Below are 20,936 nucleotides of genomic sequence, written 5' to 3' on the forward strand. Positions count from 1 at the left end.
GATCCGTTTGGCTCCGCAAGGCCATGCGGACACAAAAACGCTGCTTGCAGCATTTTGGGGTCCGCCTCCAAAACGGAATGGGGGGCCGTACGGAGCCGAACGAATGTATTCTGAATGGATCCGCATCCATTCAGAATCAGAGGCGGCTCTAGACTTTGTGAGGCCTTAGGCGAAACTCGAACATGAGGCCCCCACAAAGATTGTTGGGATGTTCGTGATCTCCTGTATGGCGCCCCGCCTCAATCCTCAAGAAATAAGCTGTGTCAACCACCGCACGGAGCGGTGGTGTGGTCAACACTCCCCCTCCATGTATCTCTATGGAGGACTCGGAGATACACAAGTGTTGTATCTGCGGCTCTCCCATAGATACATGGAGAGGGAGTGTTGACCACCGCTTTGGGCACAAGGAGATCCGGAGTACCATACAGGAGATCGTGGGGGATCCCAACGGCCAGACCCCCCTGATCAGACACTTGTCTCCTATCTTTTGGATAGGGGATTTATTTTCCTATCCCGGAGTATCCCTTTAATATGCAGTGACATCACAGTAAAGGGTTAATATGCACAGTGACAACACAGTACAGGGCTTATATTCACAGTGCATATTAACACTTTGCATTAACCCTGGCCCAGTTCTCTAAATTGACCCGCCCCCACACCGCATTTTGCTGTACTCGCTATACAGCAGCACATACCTCTCACATCCAGGGCCTCCCAGGTGACGTCTCCTCTGATGTAGATCTTCTCTGTCATCGTCTTCTCCATTCAGTCCGTACACTTCTCTCAGCCGCCTCCTCTCTGCAGAGTGTGACACACGGACATCTTAGCTTCCTCACATTTCTATCATCATCCTCCAACCTGGAGTCCCCACAGTGTTATCCTGCTGCTCACTGTGCCCCCAAATACTATCCTGAAGAAATATTAGTGCCCCCCATAGTAATAGTACTCCTCATAGTCCCACCAATAGTAATTCCCTTCTAGAATGCTCTCATTAGTAATACTGCCCCCCACATTGCCCCCATTAAGTAAATTGCCCCCCACACTGCCCACATTAAGTGATTTGCCCCCACACTGCCCCCATTAAGTAATTTTTCCCCCCACACTGCCCCCATTAAGTAATTTGTCCCCCCACACAGCCCACATTAAGTAATTTCCCCCCCCCCCACAGCCCACATTAAGTAATTTGCCCCCCACACTGCCCCCATTAAGTAATTTGTCCCCCCACACTGCCCCCATTAAGTAATTTGTCCCCCCACACTGCCCCCATTAAGTAATTTGTCCCCCACACTGCCCCCATTAGGTAATTTGTCCCCCCCACACTGCCCCCATTAAGTAATTTGCCCCCCCCCACACTGCCCCATTAAGTAATTTGTCCCCCCACAGTGCCTCATTAAGTAATTTGTCCCCCCACACTGCCCCATTAAGTAATTTGTCCCCCCACACTGCCCCATTAAGTAATTTGTCCCCCCACACTGCCCCCATTAAGTAATTTGTCCCCCCACACTGCCCCTATTAAGTAATTTGTCCCCACACACTGCCCCCATTAAGTAATTTGTCCCCCCACAGTGCCCCCATTAAGTAATTTGTCCCCCCCCACACTGCCCCATTAAGTAATCTGTCCCCACACTGCCCCAATTAAGTAATTTGTCCCCCCACACTTCCCCCATTAAGTAATTTGTCCCCCCACACTGCCCCCATTAAGTAATTTGCCCCCGCACTGCCCCCATTAGGTAATTTGTCCCCCCACACTGCCCCCATTAAGTAATTTGCCCCCACACTGCCTCCATTAAGTAATTTGTCCCCCCACACTTCCCCCATTAAGTAATTTGTCCCCCACACTGCCCCCATTAAGTAATTTGCCCCCACACTGCCCCCATTAAGTAATTTGTCCCCCCACACAGCCCACATTAAGTAATTTCCCCCCCCCCACACAGCCCACATTAAGTAATTTGCCCCCCACACTGCCCCCATTAAGTAATTTGTCCCCCCACACTGCCCCCATTAAGTAATTTGCCCCCACACTGCCCCCATTAAGTAATTTGTCCCCCCACACTTCCCCCATTAAGTAATTTGTCCCCCACACTTCCCCCATTAAGTAATTTGTCCCCCCACACTGCCCCCATTAAGTAATTTGTCCCCCCACACTGCCCCCATTAAGTAATTTGTCCCCCACACTGCCCCCATTAAGTAATTTGTCCCCCCACACTGCCCCATTAAGTAATTTGCCCCCCCACACTGCCCCCATTAAGTAATTTGTCCCCCCACACTGCCCCCATTAAGTAATTTGTCCCCCCACACTGCCCCATTAAGTAATTTGTCCCCCCACACTTCCCCCATTAAGTAATTTGCCCCCACACTGCCCCCATTAAGTAATTTGTCCCCCCACACTGCCCCCATTAAGTAATTTGTCCCCCCACACTGCCCCCATTAAGTAATTTGCCACCCCACACTGCCCCATTAAGTACCGTATATACTCGAGTATAAGCCGACCCAAATATAAGCCGAGGCCCCTAATTTTACCCCAAAAAAATGGGAAAAATTATTGACTCGAGTATAAGACTAGGGTGGGAAATGCAGCTATAATGCAGAGTGTATGTGTATATAATGCACACACTCTACATTATATACACACATCTGCAAGAGGGTGACTCAGATTGATGGGAGTCTGACTCTGACTCCCTGTATTTAATGCAGAGTGTGTGCATTATATACACACACACTCTGCATTAAATACAGGGATCCATCCACAAATCTCCCCCCTAAACAGTGCAATCCACAGATCTCCCCCCTAAACAGTGCCATCCACAGATCCCCCCTAAACAGTGCCATCCACAGATCCCCCCTAAACAGTGCCATCCACAGATCCCCCCTCCCCTAAACAGTGCCATGATGGCACTGTTTAGGGGAGGGGGGATCTGTGGATGGCACTGTTTAGGGGGGATCTGTGGATGGCACTGTTTAGGGGGGAGATCTGTGGATGGCACTGCCATCCACAGATCCCCCTACAGTGCCATCCACAGATCCCCCTCCCCGACGCTCACAGCAGTATATTTATAAAATAATCAGTAACTACTTTAACTTTAATCATTGCTCATTGCTGAGCTCTTTACTCTGATTATTTGGATATCTTACTTTGTTTTAGCTCCAGTAATAGCAGGCAGTGCGGGCGGGCGGCGCTCACTCACTGACGTCACGCGCCTGCTTCTCCCACTAGGCGGCGCAGGCGCGTGACGTCAGTGAGTGAGCGCCGCCCCCTGCACTGCCTGCTATTACCGGAGCTAAAACAAAGTAAGATGTCAAAATAAATAATCCAGGGCTTTACTCATTATCTCCTGGGGGGTCCCGTGGGCCCCCCTGACTTAGGGGCCCGGTCGCAATTGCGACCGCTGCGACCCCTATAGCTACGCCACTGTTGGTCTGTATTATGGCAATGTAAGTTGCCATAATACAGACCTAGACTCGAGTATAAGACGAGGGGGCTTTTTGAGCACAAAAATATATGCCAAAAAACTCGTCTTATACTCGAGTATATACGGTACTTAATTGGGGAGGTTTTTTTTTACATGTGAAACTTTTTTTTAATAAAACACTTTATTTTTAAATTTTTACTTTTACACTTTGCGTTTCCCATAAGGTCATACAAGACCTCTCGGGGACATTTAACTTCAATTATTTAATTTTTTTTTCACTATTGATTTCTCCTTTAACTGGGACTCTCTCGGAGAGGCTGTGAGGCAAGGTAACAAGATTTTTGGTTGCTCTATATTACACTTTTTGTGAGGCTGTCACTACCAGAGCTTTGGGACGTTCTCACAGCTCTGTTTCTCCACCCCTGTGATGATGTCACTACTAGAGCTGGGAGGAGTTTTCTGTTTCCTTCCTCCCAGCTGTTCCTCCTCCATTTGATTCCCCTGCCTTTATATTCCCCCTCCTCCTATTGTAGGTGTGGATTATATTTCTCATTTGGGTTGTAGCTCTTGCTTGAGTATCTTCCCTTGTATGCTATCCTTTCACTGGACCTGTGTTCTGCTGCAGCAAGTACTCCGGATATTGCCAGCCTGTCTTTGGATCCGTCTTCACTGCGGCTGCAGCCCTTCAGCTAAGTGTGCAGACATTGCTGTGTATCTGTGTGTTTTCTGACTGGATCCGAGGCGACCACGGTTCCCTCCATATACTGAGCAGGGCACCGGTGGCCGTGCCCCTTCCACTATTGTAGGGGTTACAGTGGTCATCAGTCTTAGGTACGCGGGCATGCCTCCTTCCACCATTTGGATCCGGGCATGGGCTTAGCAGCATAGGGAGAGCTTTTGAGGGTCTGACAGGGGTCACCCTTTATCCTCCCTAGTTTGGGTCCGGTCAGTAGCTCTATTTTCTGTGCATGCTCTTGTTGCTCACATACAGCCGTGACAGAGGCAAGGTAACAAGAAATAGCTGATTTGGCACCGTTTTTATTTTTATTTTATTTACAACATTCATCTGACAGGTTAGATCATGCGGTATTTCTATAGAGCAGGTTGTCACGGACGCGACAATACCAAATATCACTACTTTTTTTGGTTATTTGTTTCAGTTTTACATAACAAAGCATAAAAATAAAAAATAATGATTCTTTAGTGTCTCCCCATTTTGAAAGCCATAGTTTTATTTATTTTTTGGGCGACTGTCTTGTGTAGGGGCTCATTTTATTCGGGATGAGATGACGGTTTGATTGGCACTATTTTGGGGTGCATGACTTTTTGATCGCTTGCTATTACACTTTTTGTGATGTAAGGTGACAAAAAATGGCTTTTTTTTCACCGTTTTTATTTTTTTATTACGGACGCGGCGATACCTAATATGTCTAAATTTTTTTATTTATGTAAGTTTTACACAATGATTTCATTTTTGAAAAAAAAAAATCATGTTTTAGTGTCTCCATAGTCTGAGAGCCATAGTTTTTTCAGTTTTTGGGTGATTATCTTAGGTAGGGTATGATGTTTTGCAGGGTGAGATGACGGTTTGATTGGCACTATTTTGGGGTGCGTATGACTTTTTTATCGCTTGCTATTACACTTTTTGTGATGTAAGGTGACAAGAAATGGCTTTTTTTACACCATATTTATTTTTAAAAAATTTACGGTGTTCACCTCAGGGATTAGATCATGTGATGTTTTTATTGAGCAAGTTCTTACGGACGCGGCGATACCTCATATATATACTTTTTTTATTTGCTTAAGTTTTAAATACGGCAAAAATGAACCCGGTTCTTAAGAAGTTAAAGGGGTTGTCCGCTTTTTTTTTTTTTGTATGAGTGCTGCCTTCTCTGATCTGTTTACCTGCTCATCACTGCAAATCCTACGGCGAGCAGGTGAACAGATCAGAGAGGGCAGCTCTCATATGAGCGCTGCCCTCTCTTCAAATAGCTGATCGTCGGGGGTGTCGGAGGACCACGGCTGATCTGACATTGATGACCTATCCGGAGGATAGATCATCAGTAGTATAAAGAGGACAACCTATTTAACAGTAGAACTGGAGGGAAGGTATTACACATCTCGCTACTGGCTGTGTAGGAGGAGCGGAGGAATCACCCTCTGTGCCCCTGCTCCTACACAGCAAGTGCAATGTGTGACAGTATCCTACTGGGGAGCGCCTGCAGCTGAGCTGTGATCATCGGAGGAACCAGGTGAGTATTTACTGTTAGATTTTCTTACCTCCTGTGAAGGGGGCACACGTTGACAAAACTACTATGAAGGGGGCACCGCTGGGCATAACTACTCTGAGGGGGAATATTTGGGCATAACTACTCTGAGGTGGCACATCTTGGCATATCTACTGTGAAGGGGGCACATATCTTGGCATAACTACTATTAGGGAGCACATGGGGAATGGGTGTGTATAGTTATGCTTTGGGCAGAGTTAGAGGCGTGGCCTGGTATGAAACAAATTGCAGCGGAGCGCTACACGCGATGCACACGTTGTCCCTCTTTACAATTTTCTAAAGTTGGGAGGTATGCAGACATTACATCCGGACGGAAAACTCGCTCATGTAAAAAAGGCCTAATACGTCTATGCTGCCGAAAAAATAAAAAAAGGTAAGACTGTTGGAAAAAAACAAAAACCTCTCTGTCAAAGATGGCTTGGTCCTCAAAAGGGTTAAATGGGGTATTCCAGTTGTTAGACATTATCCATTCATCTCTATGGGAATTCCGGAGACAGTGGAGCGCTGTACCGGCTATCTCCGGAACTACCATAGAAGTGAATGGAGCGGCCACCAGCATGTGTGACCGGCCACTTCCTTAATTTCAGGGGGGCTGCAGGAGATACGGGGTCCCCAGCAGTAGGACCCCCACCGATCTGATAGTTATGCCCCAGCCTGTGGATAGGGGATAACTTCTAGCAAGCAGAATACCCCTTTAATGGCCCATAGCTATGTAGTGTATTCACATGAGCCGTATTTAAAGAGTTTTTGTCACAATTTTTTGACTAGTTTAAACTGCAGAAAAAAACGCAGTGGCAAGACCTTGTTGCATGATTGATGGCGGCTGCTGGGGGCACAGACCACTGCCCCGCCCTGGCTTGCTCTTACTAGGTGGGCAGCACAGCCTGGTTGCCCTCCTGCAGTGAGAGGAGCCGAGCCTGAGGCTGCCGCCGTGACTGACAGGAGCCGCCGCGCAGGCGCAGTCTGCCTCCGCCTTCAGCTCCGCCCCCTCCGCCGCCTATAAAGCCTCCGCCTCACCTGGCTGCAGTTCTCCGGCTGTGACTCCTGTGCCTGAGGATTTCACCGCAAGACAACAGTAAGACGCCTCAGCGCTTGCATTGCACGATAGGGCGCGGGCTCTTATCGCGGAGTCTGGGTGTTTACGGCTTATCAGAGGGAAGTGAAAGATGTCTGCTGTAGACTCCCTACACTTTTATGGACTAGAAACTAAGGATAAGTGCTGTAGTTTTCTGCGTCCCGTTTTCCATGGGTGACTTTGCATTGCTGTACAGGATGAGCTGTGTATACAGTGGTCACCGGCATCAGCTCCTGGAGTTTGTTTTACCACTGCAGGAGTTCCCCTTTAAGTGGGTGTGACGCCTATAGCAGCCACTTGTGCTGGGATCCCAGCCCTCCATTACACAGATGTAACCTAGAGGGGGCGCTGTGCTCCAGGCATGTGTCATGGTGGGGCAGTCCAGAGGGTGCTGTGCCTATAGACCTGTCAGTGCTACTGTGCCCTGCCATTCACAATGGGAACCATAGGAGGGAAAATGCTTCCTCGGGAGAATATATCCACCATATGGCTGTGTAGTATGAGACCCCTGCGCTCACTCAACCCTGCTAGGCCAATGGCTGGGGCTATATGACGGCTTTATGTGGTGCTTCCTTAGGTTACATGCACACGACCGTTGTGTGTTTTGCGGTCTGCAAAACACAGATGGCGTCTGTGTGTTCCACAATTTGTCGAATGGCACGGACAGCCATTAATATAACTTCCTATTCTTGTCTGCAAAACGGATAAGAATAGGACCGGTTATATACAATTTTTATATATTTTTTGCGGACCACGGAACGGAGCAGCGGATGCGGACAGTAGGGGTAGGCGATATACATTTGTGCCACGATATGGATTTTGTGCATATTGCCTATATCGCTGGACCGCGATATGATCGCGCTCTCGGCGCACACCATGTTCTCCTGAGCCAGCACAGTGGAGAAGGGGGAGTCCCTCTCTCCCCACTGTGCGCGGCTGCTGCTGACCACCAATGAGAACAGAGTAGGAGGAAGAGGGGAGGGACTGTGGCCACTGCGCCACTAATGAATGTGCCGGCCATATCCCACAGGGTCCCCCCCTCCCCTATCATTGGTGGCAGTGGGCAGTTCCGATCGGAGTCCCAGCAGTGTAATGCTGGGGATCCGATCGGTTACCATGGCAGCCAGGAGTCACGCTACTGAAGTCCTGGCTGCCATGGTATGTTAGTGAGCAGCATTATACTCAGGTGCGCCGTGGCCGCCGGTCGCTCCTTCTGTCTGTGCGGCGCATTGCTAATGCTTATAGCATTAGCAATGCGCCGTACAGACCTATGAGAAGGAGCGGCCACGGCGCACGTGAGTATAATGCTGCTCACTAACATACCATCGCAGCCAGGACTTCAGTAGCGTGACTCCTGGCTGCCATGGTAACCGATCGGATCCCCAGCATTACACTGCTGGGACTCCGATCGGAACTGCCCACTGCCACCAATGATGGGGAAGGGGGGGGACCCTGTGGTCGTTGCCACCAATTATTAATACTGGGGAGGGAGGGGGGGGTTTGAGTTACCAGAGGGGGCTGATAAGAGGGAGAGGCTGGGGGGCACATGAGAGGCTGGCTGCCATGGTCAGCTCCCTGCTGTTGTGTGCACAAAGCACAGGGCAGCAGGGAGAGTGTAATGTCCTATTCACCCTAATAGAGCTCTATTAGGGTGAATATGACAAGGGTTCTAGCCCTTAAGGAGGCTAATGGTGATTAAATAAAGTAAAAAAAAAACGTTTAAAGCGCCCCCCCCCCCCCAATATAGAAAACAATATATCGCGATATATATGGGCAGCAGACCTGTTTAGGTCCATATTTTTTTGACAATCAGATGCAGAACTATTTATTTCAATGGGGACGGCGCACTGTCCTCAACAATGTGTCCATTCCATGGCCTGCAAAAAATAGAACGTCCGATTGTCAGTTTTGTGGGAAAATAGGCATATGGTGGGACGTAGGGGAGAAGGCAGGATGCCTCTGGATACGGCTGTGTGCATGGGGCCTAATACTGTGATGTAACGGGGGTCTTCTGGTCTCCTGCTGTGTGGTGCTGGGATGTACGCTCCTAACATCAGCAGGCATGACCTAAAAACCATATAATGTCTCACCCGTTACTTCAGCGCGCTTTGTACCTGACCGTCTGGCCAATCATTGTCCTTGGTGGTCTACAGCTGAGGACAGTGACTGGATCCAGGCACATCCTGGTACTCGGTGACATGCAGTGGGAGTACCAGAGAAGTGGCACAGAGAATGGTGCTGGAGTAAGGGGTTAATATAGGGGTTGTCCAAGATTTTTAGGCAACCCCTTTAAGGGGTTAAATTCCATTCAATAGAAGTCATATGGTTTCCAGTTGTACTCCTAAAGTCCCCCAGTACTTGCTTGTACAGTGCATCCGACAAGGAAGCTACATGTCAGCAGCCACTAGATGGCGCTCACGCTTTTGCTCATGGTCTGTGCAGGGGGGGTAACGGAGCTTCTGGCAAATCGCCGCACGCTGTTCTCCATGGATGTCTTACTCACAATGGCTGTTCTCCATCTTGGCTACTTCTCCTACACACCTGCTCCCTGCAGTATCAGCGCTTTGGCAGTGAAGTAGTTAACTTTAGACAGCTGCCAGACTTGCTTATGAAAGTCATATGTTTTATTATGGGAAAACGTTAAACCCAGTGAAAGCTGCCATTTCAGAACTGCCAAGGGTGCAAAAAACATTAGGAAACTGCCTTACCGCCGATACGCCTTTTTACAGCGGTCATTAAAGGGTTTCTACCACCACATTTTTACCTAATCAGCTGTCAGACACTAGCGATCTGCTAGTGTCTGCTCTACCTAACCATGCTATTGTAATTCCTTTCTGTGCAGCGGTTACCCTAAAAAACGTAGTTTTATTGTTATGCTAATGAGCCTCTAGGTGCTATGGGGGCGTCTTTTCAGCACCTAGAGGCTCCGTCCACTCACTATTTCCGCCGCCCAGCGCGCTCCTCTAGATTGACAGACTACTTCTCTGCATCTCGGCCGAATTCTCGCACCTGCGCCGTCTGCTTCTGTATTCGGCGCAGTGACTGTCTCCCTGCGCCGGCATCTTCACTGCGCCTGCGCCGAATACAGAAGCACACGGCGCAGGTGCGAGAATTCGGCCGAGATGCAGAGAAGTAGTCTGTCAATCTAGAGGAGAGGAGTGGGCTGGAGCGCGCTGGGCGGCGGAAATAGTGAGTGGACGGAGCCTCTAGGTGCTGAAAAGACGCCCCCATAGCACCTAGAGGCTCATTAGCATAGCAATAAAACTACGTTTTTTAGGGTAACCGCTGCACAGAAAGGAATTACAATAGCATGGTTAGGTAGAGCAGACACTAGCAGATCGCTAGTGTCTGACAGCTAATTAGGTCAAAATGTGGTGGTAGAAACCCTTTAAGATGTAAGTGCTGCATGGGTCTCCTGGACAGTGGAGAGCGGGAGTCCCGCCCGAATGGTGGAAGCGCTGATCCTGGCAGTTTAACCCTTTAGATGCTAGTTGATGGCAACCACAGCGTCTAAGTGGTTTCAGAGGAAGGGGACTCCCTCAGTCAGCCATCGGCACTGCCACGTACGAGTGTGGCATCCTAAAAAAAGATAGAACATGTCCTATCCTTGTCCATAAAACAGACAAATTATATTATGGGCTGGATGTTGCGTTTTGCAAAATGCAGAACACACACGGCCAGTATCCGTGTTTTGCGGAGCACAAAAACTACACCGGCTGTGTGCATGACCCCTTAGGGATAACTTGTAACAACCGGCATATACAGAAGTCATGTAGCATTACCACCAATTAATACCGCCTGTCTCTCTCCTCGCTCTTTAGTGCCTGAATACACCATCATTTATTTTAATGCCAGAGGTAAGTAGAGGTTTTCTTTCTTAGAACCAAACCATTTAAAGCATTTTTACATTGATGGTCTACTACGGTCAGCTGCACCTACAAGGGCTGTTTCTCACGAGCGGATGCCGTGCGGGTAATCCGCTGTGTGAAAGACCGCCAAGCCCCGCACTGGACAGCAGACACGGAGCAGTAACATGATTGATAATGCTCCGTGCCCCTCTGATCTTTTTACTACAGAATCACAGTAAGATAAAGTTGTCACCGTGATTCTGTAGTAAAAAGGTCAGACACGGAGCATTATCAATCATGTTACTGCTCCGTGTCTGCTGTCCGGAGCGGGGCTTGGCGGTCTTCCACGCAGCAGATTACCCGCGCGGCATCCGCTGGTGTGAAAGGGGCAGAATTCCTCAGAGCGACATCCAAACGCGTGTGTCTGGTACTGCAGCTTGGCCCTAGTCAGAATATCGGGCTGCCGTAAGGAAGAGGCTATAATAGAAGATGACTGGATTTTCATTTCTGTAACGTTTGGGGGAGAACTGCATTGTGGTCTGCAGGGGTTTGGGGTGAGTTATTTCTCTTTGATTTCCTTGTCAGGTCGTTGTGAAGCTATGCGAATGCTCATGGCTGACCAGGGAGCTCAATGGAAGGAGGAAGTCGTAACGTCTGATGACTGGCAGAAGGGGGATCTGAAGAAAGCTGCGGTAAGATGAAACCCCTGATGGGCAAAGTATAATGGTAAAATGTAGATCAGGTGATGGCGTGGGATCGGGGTCTGTGCCCGCTCCATCACTTGTGGATGCCAGCTCTGGTATACTGCTGCATTCAGTGTTTCCTCTCACCCTAATAGACTGCCTGTCAGATTTACAGTAACAGAATGAGTGATTAGAGGAGCGCAGGTTCAGATCCCCTATTAGGCCCTTATTTTGCAGATCGCTCCATACACACAACTGCAAAAACTGCACAGATCAGTTATTGAGTTATTCAGCGCGCACAGGCAAACGCACTAGATGATGCGCATGCGCGAGATTATTATTTTTTTTTTACTGCTGCAGCAGGGTGATGTCCGCACATCAAGAATAGCAGATGAGGGAAGGAGCAGGGCTCTCTAAGAATGGGGGCGGCCGGGCTCCATGAGCGATAAGTTCTGCCCCTTGGACTCTTTTACAAGCTCATTGCCATATTTATGAAATCGTTTTTTGAGGGGCACAAATAAATTTAGATTGCCTATACAGTTCTGGTTAGAATGCCCTCAAGGAGACCTACAGTGCCATATGAGCAGTTGTATATGCTCACTAGTGGTGACAGAATGCCTTTAATTCAGATGAGGGGACTGCTCATGTGTGCTCCTAGAGTTCATGGTTGATGACAAGGATGTCACATAACAGCTAGTGGCAACCAGGAGTCTACTGTACCTACAGGTGGCATGAGGGTCTAGTCTGCAAACTTGATGTGTGGTGACTGTATGCTGGAAGGGTGTACAGAACCAGTGATGGACCAGGGGGTGACCTCCTTGGAGGTAAAGTAACTGTGCAGCAGGGGTTAATGCAAGTATCTTGAGTACTGACATCTCAGACTGCTGAGTAAAGCACTAGTGTTGCGGGAAATGGAGGATCATCCTGGTGTGAGTATCTATTGGCCCTGTCAATCAAGAGAAGGGCGTGAAAAGAGGTGGGCAAACAGCCTCTAGGAGCAGGTGCAATGCCCCCCCCCCCTCGCTCCTAGAGGCTTATTAGCATATTATAAAAAATCTCAATGGCTTCAGGCAGTGAGATGGCTCTAATATAGGTATGTATAGGTATGTTCAGTTGACATTAGCACATCGCTAATGTCAGCCAGCTTAATACCATTTTTCAGGTGACAGAAACCCTTTAAAAGAGGGACCACCCTCTCCACCTCCAGTTCTGTTTCCTGTCCTAAGGATTCATCACTGCAGTTTCTAAGTTATCCCCAGTTTGCAGACATAGGATCCCTCCTTGGGATTTAAACTTGGTTCTTTCAGCCCTGATGTAAGATATTTTTGCGCCAATAGACAGCATTTCCCCTAAGATGCTCTCCCTAAAGCTGGCTTTTCTCCTAGCAATGACCTCTGCTAGAAGAGTTGGGCATCTTTCACACGGGCATCCCGGATTTGCTACGGATGCGTTGCGTGTGCATTGCGGGGAAAACCGCGCGAGTAGGCACGCAAATGCTGTCGGTTATTGTTTGCAGTGCCTTATAACATGGTTATAAAGGGAAAATAATAGCATTCTAATACAGAATGCTTACTAAAATGTGGATTGAGGGGGGGGGGGGGGGGGTTAAAAAAAAAAAATATAAAAAAAATTTACTCCCCTCATCCAATTGATCGCGCAGCCGGCATAGTCTTCTTGCTTCTTTCAGGACCTGCAAAAGGACCTAGCTTCATTTAGCAGGACCTGCGCTTATGTCAAAGGTCCTGAAAGAAGCAGGAAGACTATGCCGGCTGCGCGAAAAATTGGATGAGGAGTAAATTTTTATATATTTTTTTTTTTAACCCCCCCCCCCCCCCCCCCCCTCAATCCACATTTTAGTAAGCATTCTGTATTAGAATGCTATTTTCCCTTTATAACCATGTTATACGGGAAAATAATAGTGTATACACTTTAATGGGGTCTGAGTTGCTTTCATCCCTATCTCCTAGCAACCATGCGTGAAAATCGCACCGCATCAGCACTTGCTTGTGATTTTTCATGCAGACCCATTCATTTCTATGAGGCCTGCATTGCGTGAAACGCAGAATATAGAGCATGCTGCGATTTTCACGCAATGCGCAAGTGATGCGTGAATATCACCGCTCATCTGAACAGCCCCATTGAAGTGAATGGGTCTGGATTCAGTGGGGGTGTAATGCGTTCACCTCAGACATTGCACCCGTGCTGAAAACCTGCCCGTGTGAAAGTGGCCTTAGTGAGATTGCTGCTCTTTCCATTGACCAGCCTTACTTAAAAATCTTGGCTAGGGTGGTTATTTCTCCTGATCCTTCTTTTGCCAAAGGTGTCTTCCTCTTTTCACCGTTCCCAAGAGATAGTTCTTCCCTCCTTCTGTGCTTCTCTAAAAAGAGAAAAAAATCTGAGTTCCATTGTTTTAGATGTGAGGAGATGTTGAATTCAATATCTGCAGGTCACACAGCCCTGGAGGTCCTTCTTCCGTTGGTTGATTTCCTTTCAGGGTGCTAAGAAGGGCTCTGCTGCATCTTCCCAGACTATTGCTAGATGGATAAGGCAAGCTATTTACTTGGCAGAAACTCATCCAAGGGAGCTGTTCTGCCATCAGGGTTCAGGGCTCACTCTACTAGATCAGTCTCTACTTCCTGGGAAGAGGGCCCCCGCTTCTATAGAGCAGATTGTAGGGCTGCCACCTGGGGTTCAGTATACCCCCCCCCCCCCCCCCCAAGTTTACAACAACAAAACAATAACATTCAAAACAGAATAAAAAGAACAATTACTTGCATCTACCTTAACTGACAGTCAGGAGAAGGCTTTATGTAGCATTAAGATGTTGAAACCGTACATTTCACCTTTAACTCTTAATCCTAGTTGTCCTGGATATAATTGGTCGCTATCGAAGGCTGTCAGACATTCACACCGCATTCACTCGGGCAGCAACCTGCAGACACCAGAGTTGTGTCTGAGTTATTCCGATACAGAGTTGGCACTCAACCAGAGGCCCCAAATCTTTTCAAACCTGTCTGGTGTACCCCTAGCTTCAAAGGTCAATTTGTACATGGGTAAAGTTGCATTGATGAGTGGAGTCCAGTGGGATAAGGAGGGACTCTTTGGAGGCTTCCAATTTAGCAGGATGGACTTTCTAGCATAGAATAGTAGTAACCTATAAAGGATTGTAGTGTATTTGGTAGGAATAATGTCGTTGACAAGGCCCAGTAGACTAACTTCTGGGGATATAACTGCCGGGAGACCCAGTCTGGAATTAAGAGATCTGTGCACGTCTTCCCAAAAGTCTGCAATAACTGGACATTCCCAAATCATGTGCATTAACGTTCCCTTGCCAATGCCACATCTGGTACAGATATCTGAGTTTGTATATGCGAGCTAGACGCACAGGAGTCAAATATACTGTGTATCCACTTAGCCTGAATCGGCTGATCCCGCGCACAAATCACCGATCTCCATGTAGAGGCTAATTCCCTCTCCTGCCGCAGGTCTAAATTCGTGATATCCTCTTTCCATTTGACGAAAGCTTTAGTTATAGGCGAAGGTTGCTAGGATATTAGTGTCCCATAGAAGGCAGAGACCATTTTACCATGTTCTACTTGCCTGGCAATTTTCTCTATCTCCCCATATTCCAGCCGCAAAGGGCCCACCCCAAATTGAGACTCGCATACATGCCTCAGTTGGAAAAACCTAAAGAGGGATGAGCGTGGTATATTGTATTCGGCCTGTAGAGCTGAGAGAGTCTTAAAAACCCCCTCATCATACAATTGGGTGAGGTATTTAATCCCTCTCTGCAGCCTGAACTCAGTCTGAGAGAGAAGCCAATTCTGGGAGTTTAGGGTTTCTCCATAGGGGCAAAACTGGAGACCATACGTTTTGTGTTTTTTGTCCCCTCACCACCACAAACTGGTTCCATGCATTGATCACCCCCACCATAAGGAAGGTAAGGTGTTCCACCGGGTATTTGCCTGCCCTATAGACCAAGTTCGTCATGGCCTCAGTGCAGGGCTGATCGTGATCTGTGGAAGACCCGTCAGCTCCTGCACTCCCCTGGGGGTCACATCACCACCGGGCCTGGACAGGACTCGTTGAGTGCTGTGTATACAGCGATCTAGAAGGCAGGGACCTACAGGAATGGTCCCTGCCTGCTCTCTGGGGTGTCCTGCTGTCACTGACAGCAGGCCACCCGCTCAGCAGCTGCCATCTCTGAAAGGCCGTTCCAGAATGTGGTTAATATTTGAGTAATTTTATGTAAATTTTTTTAAATGTTAATAAATTATATTATGTCTAAGGCCCTTATTTATCACCACTAGAACACCCTGCTTATCATTAGGTTTGGTCATCAATTCTCACCTCTCCTGTGTTCCTTCCTGTCCTTATACTATAAACCAGGAGTAGGGAGACTCCAGCTGTTGTGGAACTACAACTCCCAGCATGCATGCTTCCTCTACTCTTCTCAGAACTCTCATAGAAATGATTGGAGCATGCTGGGAGTTGTAGTTTCATAACAGCTGGCTTGCCAAAGGTTCCTGTCCCCTGCCCTAGATGCTCCGCTTCCAGTACCCATGTTTCCTCTATTTTCCCTACGTTCATCCCTATTGATTGTATGCATGGAAGGAGCGCTTTCATCACTGTGGATGTGGGGACCTGACCAGTACTCTTTACACAGGTTTTTTTTTTGTTGTCTTCTGCATCAATCAGATCCCATCAATGCCAGGAATTTTGCTGTAGTTAACACATTCAGTGCTGTCAAACTATCTTACAGTTCCTTGTCTTATTTTCTCCTTGTAGGTGTATGGCCAACTTCCAGGATTTAAAGATGGAGACTTCACTCTGTATCAGTCCAATGCCATGTTGCGCCTTCTTGCCAGGAATCATGGTATTACAACTTAAAGGGGTTATACAAAGTCTAACATATGCCCCCCCCCATGCCCAGGCCCCTCATATAGATTATACTTGCCCACCTCCCCAGCACCTGCACCGCTCCTGATCCCCCGCACAGCTGCATCTCCTGGTGACTCTAGGGAGGCTAGTCCCCGTCATGGCCTGCTATTGGCTGTTTCCCTCACCCCGTTGCCAGATGTTTTAATCCACACGACTGGGGGATCAGGAGCAATTCGGGTGTTGGAGCTTCTTTTGTTCTTTCATGTATTGAGCTTGTGGATCCCTCTGCATATATTTACTAATTCTGAACTATGATTGGGTTGTAGATCTGTATGGGAAAAATCCTCGTGAGGCAAGCCTCATAGACATGGTTAATGACGGAGTGGAAGATCTTCGGCTTAAGTATTTGAAGATGATCTATCAGAACTATGTGAGTGACACCCAGAAGTCTGACAGAGAAATGTCTTCCTCTTCAGAAGATTCATGTTTCCTTTTTTGTTTAGGAGAATGGAAAAGATGATTACGTTAAGGCTCTGCCCACTGATCTTGGTCACTTTGAACGTCTGCTTGCCTCTAATAATGAGGGGAAGGGGTTTGTGGTAGGAGCTCATGTGAGTATTGATTTGCTTTAGTTATACTAGGACTATTTAATTGACAGGCCATTGATCTGAAAATTGATTTAAAAAAAAGGAATTCTGTCACTGACACAGGCTGCTGTTAGAGAGCCTGCAAGAAATGGAAAGTCCACATAGGAATACTCGTGTTCATAAAGATCTAAAAGCTGTGCACACCTTCACAACCAACTTTGTTGCTCCAGTACTTTAGCAGCAAGTAAGGGACACATGGAAAACTGTATGACAGCAGGATGATTGTTTGTAGTCTGTTACCATGGAAACGCATTGACGTGTACCTTGGATTATAAACAACTTTGTATAAATCCATAGTACAAGTGAGGAGGAGAAATTTATATGTTAGAGATAGAGAAATGCCTCCTTCACTTATCAGGGCCATTCATTGTTTAATAGTCCAGCTGACAGTAAATCTGCTCAGTACTTGTATTATGTTCTCCATACTGGTTCCCCTCTTAGGGCTCTTTCACACTTGCGTTCTTGTCTTCCGGCATAGAGTTCCGTCGTCGGGGCTCTATGCCGGAAGAATCCTGATCAGTTTTATCCTAATGCATTCTGAATGGAGAGAAATCCGTTCAGGATGCATCAGGATGTCTTCAGTTCCGGAACGGAACGTTTTTTGGCCGGAGAAAATACCGCATGCTGCGCTTTTTGCTCCGGCCAAAAATCCGGAACACTTGCCGCAAGGCCGGATCCGGAATTAATGCCCATTGAAAGGCATTGATCCGGATCCGGCCTTAAGCTAAACGTCGTTTCGGCGCATTGCCGGAGCCGACATTTAGCTTTTTCAGAGTGTTTACCATGGCTGCCAAGACGCTAAAGTCCTGGCAGCCATGGTAAAGTGTAGCGGGGGAGCAGTGTACTTACCGTTCGTGCGGCTCCCCGGGCGCTCCAGAGTGACGTCAGGGCGCCCCAAGCGCATGGATCATGTGATCACATGGATCACGTCATCCATGCGCATGGGGCGCTCTGACGTCACTCTGGAGCGCCCCGGGAGCCGCACGGACTAAGTATACCACTCCCCCGCTCCCCACTACTACTATGGCAACCAGGACTTTAATAGCGTCCTGGGTGCCGTAGTAACACTGAACGCATTTGGAAGACGGTTCCGTCTTCAAATGCTTTCAGTACACTTGTGTTTTTCCGGATCCGGCGTGTAATTCCGGCAAGTGGAGTACACGCCGGATCCGGACAACGCAAGTGTGAAAGAGGCCTTAGACCTTTCTGCAAACTGACCATGAATTCAGGGTGACTTGAACAATTAAGAAATGCAGGGGGGTGGGGGGCCTGTACCCTCCTGAAATGAACAGAGCAACTGGTTGGGCCGGAATACCCATTAAGTCCTTGACTCCTAAAGTTGTGATATCTAACTGCATTATTTCCCTATTGCTTTGTAGATTTCCTTTGCCGATTACAACCTGGTGGATCTTCTGCACAACCATCTTGTTCTGGCACCAGACTGCCTTTCAGGCTTCCCACTCCTCTGTGCCTATGTCAAACGCATTAGTAGCCGTCCCAAGCTTGAAGCATATCTCTCCAGTGATGCCCACAAGAAGAGACCAATCAATGGCAATGGCAAGCAGTGAGCATTGAGGAAAGTGGAAAAGGTTATGAATCCAGACTACAATAAAACCGTAAAGTCAGAATCTAGTAATGTACGTAGATGTGCCTACTGCCACTCTCCCTCATGTGTCCTAAAGAGAATTTTATTGGCACCTCTGATAGTTTTACCATCCATGTAACTGTAGGTTGTTACTAGATATAAGCTGTGAATAGTTATTACTGGTTTCTCCTGGATGGTTGAGAAATAAAATATTTTGAAAGGTGGTGGTATGTATGTTTTTTTATCTTCCCTGAATGGATTTAGATTGGGTGTCAAACGCCTTTTTACTGAGGGCCATATTGGCAGTACGGTTGCCTACAATGGGTTGTCAGAATGTGTTAGTATTCAGTGTAGCAGTACTCATGTAGAAATGAATGGGGCCACAACACGACTCGCACGTTTGCTACATCTGCAAACCCAGAGTTGCAAAAAAGCTTTTTTTTTTTCTCAATTCTGGGGTTATGGCAAGAGTCCTGCTGTGACACCCACAAACTGAGTATAAGGACATATAGATATAGATTTTATATTCTTTTTTTTTTTTTTTTTTTACAGGTCTATGTGGAACCATTCATTTTAATGGGTCCACAAAAAAAAATGAAATGACTTGTGTGCATTCCGTTCTGCAAAAAACATGTCCGTTTTGCAGACAAGGACAGGCATTCTTACAATGTATCTGCAAAAAATACAGATCCAACGCGGATGTGGTTTTGTTTCGGACCGCAAAATACACATGTGCATGGGCCCTTAGGCTGGTTTCACATGAGCGAGTTCAGTGCATTGAACTTGCAGTGTGTGTCTGAGGGCTCTCGTCCTGACCTACAGCATTATGTCAGTGTTAGACAGTACATCATAAATCAATATAATGCTATGCGATCCTATCAGTGCTACGTAGGTCAGTCTAAGGGTCGCCAAGACATAAAGAAAACCACTTTCCACAAGGCGTATAGTGGAAGGATAATGGTGTGTGGAGTGGGGACAGCCGACATACTAATGTAGAGACTGCGCCTGTCCAGGGTGGAGACTGTAGCATTTTGATGAGCTCCATAGTAGAAGAGGGGTGGGTGTGCAGGCGTTATTTAAAAAAGTGTGACATGAGTACCAAGCACTGGCTTTGTCTTCCAGCGAAGTGAAGAGCTGGTCCTCCTGCGTCCATATCTCGTGTGGAACAGCCCACAGGACTGGAGTTTGCCGTGCTGATTAAATATCTTGTGTTGAAGCGGGTTTTCACACGAATATAACTGGCTCATTAAGAAGATCTTATGCGCATAAACATATAGGTCATTAAATGTAATCTCAGAAAATGTCATTAAAAAGTTGGTGAATTCCCCCCCATCCCAAATCACTTTGCACTTTATAAAAGCATTTGCTGTAGGGAACTTCCACCTGCATCAGTGATCAGTGTAAACTCACTTTTTTTTTCCACCAGTATTGACTGTTAGGTTTAGATTAGTTTAGGCCCCTTTGGTAGTTAGCGCCCAGCCCACCACACCGCAGTCACTGATTAGCGTGTCGCTAATCAGCTTTGGTAATTTTATAGTATCTGTAAGTGATCAGTCAGATCTATAATAGTATTAGTGTCACCTTAGCTTGCCCTCCACCCAAAATGCAGTGTTTGCCCGATCAGGCCTGATCGGTCGCCCACACGTGCGTTCACCCACGCCCTGCCGCAGTGACAATTTTTTTTTTTTTTAATCCCTGCACATTCACTACACAAGCGCTGCGGCGATAAAAAATAGTTTTGATATTTTTTTTATCAATCACAGTGGCTTCCTGTACTTCGCTAGCCTCCCATTTGTAAGACAGGCTTGCTTTTTTTTTTTCTTGGGTAGTCTCAGGGAATACACCCTAAATTTAGTTGACCAAAGGGCAAGTAAGGGGTATTCTGAAGAGGCCTACAGGCTTCTGACCCAGTCAGATGAGGAATCCAGCGGGTCAGAATAAGAACCTGTAGAAAGCAGTGGCAGTTTGACCCAAAGTTCGTATGATGAGGTCAATGATACCACCAGGCGTACCCGGCCCCGTGTTGCTAGACCACAGGTTGCGCAGGATCCACTTCAAGGGCAGCAGAGTGGCGCTGGCGGATTACGTGGTGAGGCATACACCAGCAGCGCAGCCCATCCTGGACCTAGTACCAGCACTGCTGTAGAACATGGTGAAGTGGTGAGCACCAGAAGGGCAGTTGAGGCTGGTACGGTGGCACGTGCAGTAGTTTCCCCCGTTGCAGCCACTGCACAGACAGGCCTGTAGAGCTCCTAGAGTCCCTTAGGTGCTGGCAAACCCTGATTGGCAGCCCACATCTTCAGCCACACTAGTAGTTCCCCCTCTAACCGCCCAGTCTGGCGTTCGGGTTGAGACAGCTCAGATCGGATTGGCACTGGGGTTTTTTGAGCTGTTCTTCACTGCGGAGCTCTTAGACTTAGTCGTGGCAGAAACAAACTGGTATGCCACTCCATTTATAGCTGCTAACCCGGGAAGCTTTTATGCCCAGTCTTTCCGGTGGAAACCCATCCAAGTTTCCG

General features: G+C 47.6%; 1 protein-coding gene across 1 annotated transcript; it reads left to right on the top strand.

The window, feature by feature from the left end:
- The first annotated feature begins 6,757 nt into the window (after positions 1-6,757).
- LOC121004907 (glutathione S-transferase P 1) lies at positions 6,758-18,441 on the top strand. The gene is made up of 7 exons (XM_040437336.1): positions 6,758-6,773; positions 10,595-10,630; positions 11,207-11,313; positions 16,093-16,180; positions 16,512-16,615; positions 16,689-16,796; positions 18,212-18,441. Coding segments are annotated over exons 1-7 (633 nt in total). The 5' UTR covers positions 6,758-6,772; the 3' UTR covers positions 18,401-18,441.
- The last annotated feature ends 2,495 nt before the right edge of the window (positions 18,442-20,936 follow it).

This window comes from Bufo bufo, chromosome 6 (assembly GCF_905171765.1).
Source record: "Bufo bufo chromosome 6, aBufBuf1.1, whole genome shotgun sequence".
Classification (NCBI taxonomy): domain Eukaryota; kingdom Metazoa; phylum Chordata; class Amphibia; order Anura; family Bufonidae; genus Bufo; species Bufo bufo.

What these genes read in the sequence shown, in the direction of transcription:
- LOC121004907 (XM_040437336.1), top strand. An exon ending in CCTTCTTGCCAGGAATCATG is followed by an intron (nt 16,181 to 16,511) that starts GTATTACAACTT and finishes ATTGGGTTGTAG; the next exon opens with ATCTGTATGGGAAAAATCCT. An exon ending in AGATGATCTATCAGAACTAT is followed by an intron (nt 16,616 to 16,688) that starts GTGAGTGACACC and finishes TTTTTTGTTTAG; the next exon opens with GAGAATGGAAAAGATGATTA.